General features: G+C 26.0%; 6 protein-coding genes across 6 annotated transcripts; 3 read left to right on the plus strand and 3 right to left on the minus strand.

Annotated features, from left to right (window-relative positions):
• Positions 1 to 154: 154 nt before the first annotated feature.
• On the minus strand, positions 155 to 3631 carry cgd8_4850 (conserved hypothetical protein; the record flags this gene model as incomplete). The annotated part of the gene is made up of 1 exon (XM_627369.1): positions 155 to 3631. One exon carries the CDS (start codon positions 3629 to 3631, stop codon positions 155 to 157), a length of 3477 nt encoding a protein of 1158 aa, XP_627369.1.
• A 531-nt stretch (positions 3632 to 4162) lies between these two features.
• On the plus strand, positions 4163 to 5770 carry cgd8_4860 (hypothetical protein, signal peptide; the record flags this gene model as incomplete). Its single annotated transcript, XM_627370.1, has 1 exon — positions 4163 to 5770. The coding sequence occupies one exon, from the start codon at positions 4163 to 4165 to the stop codon at positions 5768 to 5770; it is 1608 nt and encodes a 535-aa protein (XP_627370.1).
• A 1383-nt stretch (positions 5771 to 7153) lies between these two features.
• Positions 7154 to 7804, plus strand: cgd8_4870 (tRNA synthetase class II, putative; the record flags this gene model as incomplete). The annotated part of the gene is made up of 1 exon (XM_001388410.1): positions 7154 to 7804. A coding segment is annotated over one exon (651 nt), but the record flags the coding sequence as incomplete, so codon positions are not given.
• Positions 7805 to 8697: 893 nt separating this feature from the next.
• cgd8_4880 (3 transmembrane region protein) lies at positions 8698 to 9985 on the plus strand (the record flags this gene model as incomplete). Its single annotated transcript, XM_627371.1, has 2 exons — positions 8698 to 8754; positions 8864 to 9985. 2 exons carry the CDS (start codon positions 8698 to 8700, stop codon positions 9983 to 9985), a joined length of 1179 nt encoding a protein of 392 aa, XP_627371.1.
• Positions 9986 to 10270: 285 nt separating this feature from the next.
• On the minus strand, positions 10271 to 10612 carry cgd8_4890 (putative clathrin assembly protein AP19, small subunit; the record flags this gene model as incomplete). Its single annotated transcript, XM_627372.1, has 1 exon — positions 10271 to 10612. One exon carries the CDS (start codon positions 10610 to 10612, stop codon positions 10271 to 10273), a length of 342 nt encoding a protein of 113 aa, XP_627372.1.
• Positions 10613 to 11202: 590 nt separating this feature from the next.
• On the minus strand, positions 11203 to 11953 carry cgd8_4900 (clathrin assembly protein, putative; the record flags this gene model as incomplete). The annotated part of the gene is made up of 4 exons (XM_001388411.1): positions 11203 to 11382; positions 11447 to 11515; positions 11662 to 11721; positions 11786 to 11953. 4 exons carry the CDS (start codon positions 11951 to 11953, stop codon positions 11203 to 11205), a joined length of 477 nt encoding a protein of 158 aa, XP_001388448.1.
• Positions 11954 to 12051: the final 98 nt, after the last annotated feature.

Consider the following 12051-nt stretch of genomic DNA (forward strand, 5'->3'; position numbering starts at 1 on the left):
TACCATATTAATAATGCCGGTATGTAAAAAAAAATTGTAACGGTATCATGTCTCGAGATCTAAAAATTTTACAAAATAAAATAAGCAAAATAAAAATAAAGAATATTAATAAAATACAAAAAAATTAAACTGAATTAAACAAAATATGATTTTTCTATTCATGTCTACCAATTGTATCTGAAATATCTGGAAAATCTTCTTTAGCTTCTTGTTTATGTGTTGTAATATTTTGAGATTTTGTGTTGTCAATTTTACATATCTCTGAATCCTTGTGTGAATTTTCAACACTTGTTTGAGATAAAAACGCTGTTTCATTTCCTTGAAATACCACAGAATTACTTTCAAAAGTTAAATTAGAGTTATTATTATTGTTTTTTATTGTTGAAGGAGTGTAATTGCCTAATGTAATATCTCCAACTGAAATATTATTCCCATCGTTTATATTCAAATTAGAATTCATATTAGAATTTGAAGTAGAAATAGTGTTAGAATTTGACTGATTGTTTGAAAATCTATAAGTATTGGTTACAGGATTAGAATGGAGTTTGAAATTAAGGTTTTTTTGAAAAAATAAGTTTTCATCCAGTAATATACTATTTTTAGGACTTGCATTGCTACTTTGAGAATAAGATTTAAAGAATTGTAAGGTATTATGAAGTCTTCTTTTTAATGAAATATACTTTTTAAATAGAATTATCTGAGAAATAAATAAAGTAGTAAAAAGTAATGCAATAATTAAAGTCTGGAAATGATTATAAAAGTAACCAAATAAATTTAGTATTGATAACCTTATACTTTCAAATAGTTGTGTTAAATAGGTTATTGCTTCACCTGAATAATATTTTCCAAGAAATCTTTCAAGGTAACTTCCTACTAAATTTAAACTTTGGATTAAATAAATATCTCCCAATTTTAAAAATTTGATCTGATCTGTATCATTTTGTTCATTTTCTGTATTATTCATATTAGAACCCAATAGTATATCTTGGAGAAATTTTACTGAATTTGAAAGTCTATATATTGAATCATTTATATCATCAAAAGAAGAGTTAAAATCTGCAATAATTGCTCTTCTTTCAAGCTTCACTGTATCCAATTGTTTCTCTAAAATCTTAACTCTATCTATTAGAGATAATAATGGATGTGATTTTGAATTTGTAAAATAACGACCATTTATTGATTCTAAATGATCTTCAAAAATTTCTCTCTTATCAATATACTTATCCTTTTCTTGATTCTTGATTAATAAACTCCTACTTTCTGATCTTTTAACCTCAAATGCTCCAAGCATATCATCATCTTTTCTTTTTTTATTATTTGTACCTGTATTAAAATTACTAGAATTAAAATACATTATTTGTGGTTTCTGATCATTTATTGTTTCATGTATATCTCTTTCAATATCTCTTTTCCAAAGACGATTCTCTACATCTTTAACACTCTCTTCCATCTCTGACATTGAAATAGAACTTCTTCTATCACCTCCTCCCATCTCAACCTCTAATCTATTAATTACATTATTTCCAAAAATTTGAATCCTATTTAAATGACAATAATAATGTCCTTCTTCATAATATGATATTGCTCTCACTCTAATATAACGAACCCAACATGGATTTGAACCATGAACTAAGTTATTCTCCTTAATATGGCCACCAGAAATAATAGAATCTTTTCTAATACCAGATACTGATTGATCTCTATTATTTCTATGATCTATTTTATCAGATGCTTTACTTAAGGTATTATCTTCTTTAATATCAGATACTCTAGATCCTTTTAAACTGGTATGAATATGATCATGATCATCAATATTATAGACTAAATGATCAAAAAGATGATTTCCTTCATCATGTTTTACACATAAAGTCTTTAAATCAAACATTTCTTTTGGTAATATTTGATTTCTTCTTAATATACCGATAGGTATCCATTGTTTAGTTGGATATATTAAGCTACCAGAAATTTCAATTTCTCTAAAAGATGATGAAAAATATTCAAGAGAAAATAATGCAATATATTCAAGAAATATATCTTCTTGAAATCCTATAACAAACCACATTGGCTTATTACAAGGTACTAATAGATATGAATCTGGATTAGAAGATTGAACAGATTTTGGACGTAATACTCCTTCACTCCAAGATAAAACTTTACTATTAGAAGAACTTGATGCATAATCATAATGTAGAGCTGCTAATTGGCTTACATAAGGTGCTCCTTGAATAACTTTTAATTTACTTTTCTCATCCATTTTATCTTCTCTAGAAACTTTGATTTCAACCTCTTCTTTCTCTTCCAATCTTGTATTCTTATGTTTAATAGTTTCTAAACTACCACATATATGTAAATCAGGATTTGGACTTCCATCATTTCTTAACATAATCATACTATCCAAAAATGGTGGAATACATTTATTTTGGGGAGAAATATGGGAAGATCCTAATGTAGAAGATAAATTTGAACCAACAGAAGTTCCTATTGTTGTTGAAATACAAGAACTATGTGATCCTGAAGATGTTGGAATCTTAATAATATCTTTATTAAGTATACTTTCTTCAAAATTATTGGACTGTTCTTTTGAAACCTTAAAAGGTTCATAGTATTCACCAGATATTTTCCTCTTAAAAGATAATTTAAAGGATTTATCACTATTTGAAGTAGTAGAATCTGATTCTAACTCCAAACTTTTATATATATTCAACATAGACTTTGAAACAGCTTTAAGCTTAGCAGAAATTTCCAAATTTTGTTTAATTGGATGCCAAGAACACTTAAATAGAAATTGTGAAGGATGACAAGAGCTAATTTTTATACCAACTTTACGTAAATCGTCTAACATTAGCTCAAAAATTCCTCCAAGAAGATATAAAGGAAAATTTTCTTTCCTTCTTAACTTTGTTCTAGCTACTAAACTTGATAAGCTTGTAATATAATTACTAGTAATACCATCAAAGTTTGTTAACTTTTTATCTTTAATTGAAAAAATGATCTCTCGTATAATGGAATTGAGTTTTGAATCTTTTTTTAATATTAGACATAACTTATTATCTAATTGAGAATTTACTCTTTTTATTTGTCTATGTAGAATTGGGGAAACCCATATTGGTAAACTGTCAAGTCTAGAATCATTACAACCTTTACAATAAGGGCATGGTTTTCTAGAAGAAAGTATATCAACAAGTTGAATAAGTCGATCAAATGATTCCATTACAGATACTGAAACTCTTGAAATTTTGATTTTGTGTCTTCTTAGAATATTAATTCTACAATCAGCAGGATTTAAGTTTGTGAAATAACTTCTTCTTTGAGAATATGTCTTATAGATACTGTTTTCATCTTTTAAATATTCAAGATTTGGTTGATTTTGGATTTCTCTCTGATTATTAATAGAATCAAGTGCATTAAAATATTTTTTTCCAATGATTATTTGCTTATTATTTTCATTTCTTTTGTCTCTTTTGGTAATTTCCTCATTTTTATTATATAGTTTCTCAATAACTCTGACGTAAATTTCATGAAATTCATGGTTTTCACAATATCCTATATATTGGATAGTTGAGCATAGAGTGATTGCATAGAAAATACCAAAAATGACTAAAAATGTCGGAAAAACTTTACATTTTATCATAAATATTGTGATTTTTTACTATTTTTTATATAATTTTTCATTTTCATTGAAACCCCGCTATAATTTATTTTTCCTATACCGGTAATACGTGTACATGCAAATTAGTAATAAATTATATTAAATTAAATTTAATAAATAAAAAGAAATTAAAACTAGTAATTTATATAGAAATTGGAGAATTATATAAGAAAATTGATTGACTTTGAGCAAATAAGAATTCAATCTATAATTAAATATTTACTATACTTTACAGATTTGTATGAATATTGTTTTATTATTACTTTGAATTTTGTCCACTTAAAATTGAATTTTGCATAATATATTTTTATCTAGTTATATATTTATCCTATAGGTTTTTAAAAAGAGGAAAAAAAAATGTTTTAATCTATGATTATCTAGTTAACATAGTTGAGTAAATATAAAAATTAAATTAAACTTAACTTAATTCTCGTTAAATAAATAAAGTAAATAGAGTTATTAGAGTTTTCTTAATTTATTAAATCTTTAATATTAATATTAATAATATAATTAATGCTTCAAAAAGGTGTTCAGGGAAATACAAACTTTAATCAATGGAATTTATTGATTTTATTATTACATTTGCAATTACTAATAGTAAGTGTAAGGTCAAATGGTGATGATGAGTTTTATAATCAAGTAGTTCCAGAGGATCACTCTAAAGCAATAATTGACGCATTAAAAAGTAATTTAAATAATAATCCACAATTGAATGGAGATTTTAAAGATTTGATTGGAAATTTAAATAATATGAATGGTTATCAGAATCAATATTATTCAGATGGAAGCTTAATAAATATGAATCCAACAGTGAGTTCAAACTATAATTCAAATTTTGGTAGTTTTGCTCAATCACAGAGTTATGGTTTAAGAAGTGAAATGAATACTTATTTAGATCCTCAGAATAGTAGAAATCGAGTAGATTCTAACGATAATACTTATCATATAATTTACTCAAATAATGAAGAAAGAAAAGTGCCTTTATTTTTGTCAAAATCACCCTTGGTGGTAAATAGTGGAGGAGGAGGAGGAGGAGGAGGAGGATATTCAAGACAAAGCTATAATGTAAATAGTCGACAAGAAATTAACAAATATTTTTCTCCGTATTCTTCAATTCACTACTTAACATCTTCAGAAATTCCAAATAATGAAAATTCTAGATGGACTTGGAACCGCATTGAGAAGCCTATATTTAGAACAAACACTGCAAGGCCCATAGAGTTTAAGCATAAGATCCCAAGTAAGGATGAAGCTTGGTGGAATGTATCATACAATGTAAGAAAGGAGCCCAGAAGAATGGATTATTCAGAGAATTTAGGGCAGAATGAACTGGTTCAAATCCAAAATACAGCTTTAGGAAATGGAATTGAAATATCTGATCCAAACCTTAGTAATGATTTTGGATCAGTAGCTACTAACGAAGCTATTGAACAAATTCAAAGCCAGAGCCAAAGCCAAGAACAAAACCAAAGTCAAATACAAAGCCAAGACCAAGGCCAAATTCAAAGCCAAAACCAAGGACAAAAACAAGGACAAAACCACCACAGCCAACACTATCATAAACATGGCCACGGCCATAAGCACAAACACAGTAATAACCACAAAGATCAAAACAATAAAGATGAAGAAGGACACATAGAAGATGAGATTGTAAAGTCTACAACAGTTGGAGACATAGTAAATTTGACTCGGTTGGAATTACCTAACCCATATGATAGAAAAGTTGCGGTGGATCAGCTTATTTCAACTTCATTAAATAACTTAAAACAAGAAAACTGGTCAATTCCTGTTGAAGAAATAATCAATGCAACTTTTATATATCCTGGAACTCAACAACCAGATCTTGTTCCAAATCAAATGGGACCTAAAGTAAAAGTTCAAGACTTTTATTGTAATCCTCAGATTCACAAATGCACCAATCTTAAAGAAGTTGGAGTTGCTATTGGTGAACCTATTTGGAAGATTTATAATACTTCTACAATTGGACGAGCTCAAAGAAGAATTAGTAATTTTCTTGATGATACGGAGGTAAGTAAAGCTTTTGATTTTATTTTGAAATTTAACCTAAAATTATTTCCTAAAGGATCACCTAACAATGGGACTTACTCAAACCTTTATTGATTATATTGAACAAGAGCCAACAGTAAGTTTAATTTAAATATCCATTTTTCAATTTAATTATCCAATTTCTTATAATAATCATTATGTTTTATTAATTATTTTTAGATTGAATTATTAGAATCTATTGGAAAAGCTCCATCTAATATATTTCAAATTCCAGAAAATGGTTCAATTAATCAATTCTATGATAATGCAACCAGAATTGGAGTATTTCAGACTTCAGAATTTATTAGTCCTCTTCCACAAAATGTAAGTTTATTATTATTAACAATAATATTCAATTATATTTAATCTTAACAAAAATAGAAAACTGATCAAAAATTTGCTAATGCTCTAAAAAAAGCTGCAATTGATTGTTTACTTTCAAATTTCACTTTACCAAATTGTCAAATTCCAGAAAATAATACTATAAACGAACAAATATATGGAAATAATTCTATATATCAACTTTTTAAAGATCCAAAAGATAAAAAATTATATTAATTTCTAATTCTAAAACTTACTTACTTATTAGTATCTTTTTCTTTTAATTACATAATTCTCTAAGCTAGGAGCTTTTATTAATTCACACAAATAAGAAACTGAAATTATTCAACTAATTAGTTAATTTTATTATAAAAAATCAAAAAAAAAAATTCTATAGATATTTTATACCAATAAAAATCTAAACATCCAAATCACTACCTTATACCTTTTTCAAAATACAAAAACTCTAATATATAATGTATATATTATATATTTATACACACTCATTTTTGTTCTTCAACTTTATTCTTATACTAATTTTTATTATTTACATGTGGCGCCATCCAACGTAGTAAAGGATCCTGACTTTTGGCGCCATAGTCTATAAAGGACAAATAAATATAAAAGAAAAAATGGAAAAAGATAAATAATAGATTAGTAGGAAAAAGATTAAGAAAGAAAGAGTGGAAAGGTTGTTTGTATAAATATATGATTGATTAAAATAGAAAAAGAATATTAAAGTTTAATGATTTATGATTTGATGAAACTAAATTAATTATTTTAAAAAATGAAGATTAATAGAAAGAAACAGATTAAGCGTATATTAAAGTATTATAAAATAAACTATGGCTTTGAGGAGCCATATAGACTTTTAAGTAAGTTTAAAATAACTTTGGAAGAATAGAAAAAGATAAGAAGAGTTAAAAATATTAAACTCTAGAAGACCAAAATTATTAGATAGAGGTAAATCATAATTATTGAATAAAAGAGTTATACAATAATATTATTTATTTACTAACATTTGCCTCTAATAAAACTATTACTTCTAATAAATTCTACTTTTTTCTTTCTTCCAAAGATGAGTTATTATTTTTCCTAATAATTTGAATCTATTTTCTAGTTGATGGTACTTTTATTATGGCAGCTCTTAAAAATAAAATACATATAAAAGAACAGTTTCCAAAGATTTTGAATGGGAAAACTACTCCCATTATAACTGATTGCATATACAAAGAGATTGAAATGCTTAATAATTTGGAAAGTAAAAAAGCAGATTTTTCTGGTGCAAAACTAATAGCTAGAGGATACTTCAGGCATAAATGTGGTCATACTTACTGTAATGAAAATATCTCTAATATTGAACATAAGATTTCTCTTATAACAAACAGTCAGGATATTTCTTCTGATCAAGAAGATCAAACTGAAAAAGATACTATTTCTGAAGTTAATAATGCAGGAAATCAAAATATTCCACGTACATTTGATTCTTTTAGATGCATTTTAGATGTTATTTCAAAAGATAATAATTCTAAAAAATTCATTGTTGCTTCTCAAGATCCTCTTTTAAGAAAGAAACTTCATAAAGTTCCTGGAGTTCCTTTGATTTATTTAAATAATCAAGTTCCTATATTGGAACAACCATCTACTGCATCTTATAATCACAAGTTTGCATCTGAAGAACACAGAATGGGGCCTCAAAAGTGGGAATACTCTTTAATTCCATCATTAAAGAGCTTAATTCAGAATAATAATAATCTTGATAATAATGAGAGCCAAGAATCAAAGTAAGTTTTAATTCTTTATCATTTTTCATAAATATTTCACCTTTTAATTTCAGAACTAAGAAAAAGAAAAAGAAAAATCCAAATCCTCTTTCTTGTTTGAAAAAGAAAAAGAAACAAAACACTACCAAGAAATCTTCTGAGCTTAAAGATTCTGAGAAAAAAAAAAGAGTAAGAACTAAAAGAAAGCAATCCCTAACTAATAATTGAATTCTATATACTACTAATTATAGCTTTACTATCTTTTCTATATTTCTTTTTTTTCTCTATTTTTATTTCAACTATATTATTCTCTTTCTAAAATATATATATATATATATATATATATATATATATATATATATATATATATATATATATACATATATATATATATTCCTTACATTATTAAATTCTATCAAATTCTTAACACTTTAATATTGATTTCAAAATTCTAGAAATCCTAAAAACATAAAACCTAAAACTCCAGTAAAATATCTTTTTTTCTTTTAATAAAAATGTTCATCAAACTTGCAAATATGCAATTTTACAAGTATCGGCAAAAATTGTAATGTTTAGGCGGGAAATAATTTTAAGATATTTATTAGCCTTTAGAGGGAAAGTATATTAAATATTTAATAAATGTTTAATATTTGAGGAAATAAAAAGAAAAAATAATAATAATTTAGATAGAAGAAAAGAGGAAGAAAATTAACTAGTTGAATATAAAATTTCAGAAAATTATTTCTATATTTTAAAGATTTATTAATTAATTGTTTGATCATTTAAATCAGGATTGGAATTTAATAGACAAACTTAATTAACGATAAATATATATAAATATATATATTTATATTTTTATTAAAAACACCAAGTAAATAAGTAATTAATTGCATTTTTTTAAAAAAATTTGTGATCAAGATGTTTAAAAGAGGAGTTATTACTGCTAATTTGGCAAATTTGGTAATTGCTATACTGGTAAGTTTAAAGATTAGAGTCTAATAAGTTAGATTAGCATTTTCCTAATCTGACTTGATTTGAGTGGTAATTAGTGACATTAACTTTTTCTTCTTTAACAAAAAAAAAGCTTTCAGGATGTGCGTTTGGAGGGGTAATGTTAGTTCAAAATTGGACTATGTTTGATGGAGTTATTCTATCATGGGAATTGACACCAAGCCAGCTTTACATTACTTTAAACTGTTCATCTAGAAGCAAAAGATTTTTAGGATTTTGTGTAAATGGTATTAAAGAAATTCATGGTAGCTTTGCTAATGTTGTTCAGGCAATTTGTAACCCTTCAGAAAAGTATAAATTCTTAACAAATTCTTGCGAAGATGCAATTTCTTTGACTAATTATTTAAATATTATATACTTTGTTTTATTAGCTTCAGCATCCGTTTCTATATTTGGGGTGGCATTCTTAATGTTGTATAGCAGAAGTTTCAAGGTTGAAGATAATAAGACAAATTGTAAAACATCTGAAGTAATTTTAAAATCTAAACCAAGAATTGGTTTAGCAGTTGTATCAATTCTATTCAGTATTTTGGCTTTATTAGGAGTCAGCTTTTGCAGTGTATTAGTTATTTATTTGAGCCAATCTTTACAGGATATACTATCATTTAGTTCTGATGTTCCAATATTTACAATTGAACCTTTCAAAGGTTCACTAGGATGGGGATTCTATTTACTTTTATTGGCCAATTCTCTATTAATTGTACATATATTGGCTCTTGTAGATTCAACAAGAATGGCAAAAAATCTTTGGTTATTTAGTCAAGAAATTATGGAAAGTAATGCAGCAAAACAACATTCTGAGATTGTGATTAAGAATACTAATAAAGTACCAGAGAAATTTTTTGTTCATAGTTTTCCACCATCTTCAATTGAAACTCAAGGACTTCAAAACACTGGATCCACTTTTCTACCAAATTCAGGAGTTGTTGGAAGTCGTATCCAAGTTCCTATTACTAGTGAAGATCAGTCTCATTGCCAGTATATGCCTTTAGTTCAAAATCAACAATTATATCCAAAGATTAGTAATACTCCATCAACAAGGTCAGTATGGGGATTTTTCCCAGTTAACTTACTTCCTCGTTTTAATCCATACAACTCTGGAATGCCAAATTTTATGAATAACTATGGAGATCATCACTGTCATAGACATCAAGGATGTAACCATCATCATCATCACCATCATCATCATAATTAACTAGTAATTCTTTTGTAATAATTCGAAAAGAATTGTTATAACAAAAAAGTGACAAAAATCCTGAATTGGGGTGTTATCTATTTATATATATTTATAAATAAATTCATACTAAGCCCCCTATATTTATTGCAATATATTAATCATTATAGACTTGAATATGTTTTATTAAAATATAACTATAAGATAAGATCTATTAGTAAAAATTATAAATTATATCAAAAGATTTGAATAATTCATATTAAATCAATGAATTTCTCTGTAATTCTTTTTCTACTATCTTGAATATTAGTATCTAAATTCATCTTTCTTAATTAAACTTGTAACTCCGTGATCTCTTCTTTCTATAGTGTCAGAATGATCAATTCTGCAATCAAGACAATCAATTGCTTCAATTCTAATCTTTTGATTTGCTCCTAATTGAATATTAGTAGGAATCACACCACCTGTCTGAGTCCTCCTCATTCTAAAGATTTTTGTTTTGCTAGAATCTATATACATTTTCCATTTTCGCTTATGGAATCTATGAAATATCATCTTCCCTTCAATATTTAAATCAGAATCTAAGTATAAAGGAGAATTTCTTTTTACTCCAGAAAATCTATTAGATGTATCAAGAATTTCATGCATCGCTTCACATGAATTCTCTAGTATTTGTTTTGCAATATTTGATCTTATGAACTTCTCCTAAAGATTAATAATATAGAAGATAAGCGTATTTTATTCAATTTAATTAGTTATTTTTCATGAATTGTTTTTTTTAATCAAGAATTAAAATAAACTTACATTTTGTAATTGGTTAAGGACTTCTGAAAGACACTGTTTTTAATTTTAAGAATACAGAAAAAAAAAATAACAATGAATAGTAACTTCATCTTTAATCTTAAGCTATCCCATTTCCTATGGGAATTCTGAACTTACATGTATAACTCTAGTCTTCAACAATGCATCCTTCATAGCTCCTTAATAAGAAAATTCTTGAAAAAAATGTTATACCCAATTGGTCTCAACCAATAGATTTAATGAAACCAAATTTGAAAAAGATTATTACCTACGTAAATATTAATTAAACCCAAAATAAACCCTGTATAAGAATACATAACCCGCCTAAACATGTGGGGGGAATAATTAAAAATGACTAAAAAAAAAAGGGAAATTAAAAGAGAGAAAAAAAGAGCAAAAATTTCATATAAAATAATTCATAGAACTTGCGATTGAATCTACTTTTTCACAGACATAATCATTGAATTAATATCGTCATTGCTCTGTGAGGCTTTTTCTAAAAGACTCATATACTGCATTATATTTGATTTATTAGTTTCTGCAATTCTTCCACACATAATAATTTCCTCAATAATTATGTGAGCCTTATCCAAATTAAACATAATATCCAGTTCACACTAATAATGATTTAGTTAGAATCGAATTTTTAAATGTAATTGATTTAATTAAAAAAAAACTTACCACATTCTCAAAATATTTATCTAAAGTCTCTACAATAAAGTGTATAAGTTCATAATATGATAGTTCATTCTAATACATTATTTAAAATGTATTGGAAAAGAATAATTTTTGATAGTAATTTTATTAGGTGAAATTATGATAATATTATTAATGATGATAAAAGAAAAATAGTAAATAAAGATTTTATGTGTAAGTAGAAGAATAAAACTTACCACTGTGTTAGAATTCTCAAGTCCCATTATAAAATATAACGATGCATATCTCCTAAAAACAATCTATATTAATTATAGAGAAACATTTAAACTTGGGCAATTAAAACGAAAAAAAAATAAAACTCACCTTATAGTTATTAAACTCAATAAATGGGCATTGATTTTCCCCCTTTAATAAGCATTTTCTTATTAACTGTCCTTCTAGAATAAATCTTTCCTCTTTTGAAACATGCGTATAGTACTGGCTTAGTCTGATCTGACCCTGCTTGTTGACGAGTAATAAGAACTTAAGCATTCTTCACACAAATAAATATATGAATAACAATTGATTAAGTTGAGATTTTTTGTTCTATTATCATTAAAAACTTAATTAAAAAAATTTCAATATTTTTC

Source organism: Cryptosporidium parvum, chromosome 8, assembly GCF_000165345.1.
Source record: "Cryptosporidium parvum Iowa II chromosome 8, whole genome shotgun sequence".
In the NCBI taxonomy this organism is placed as follows: domain Eukaryota; phylum Apicomplexa; class Conoidasida; order Eucoccidiorida; family Cryptosporidiidae; genus Cryptosporidium; species Cryptosporidium parvum.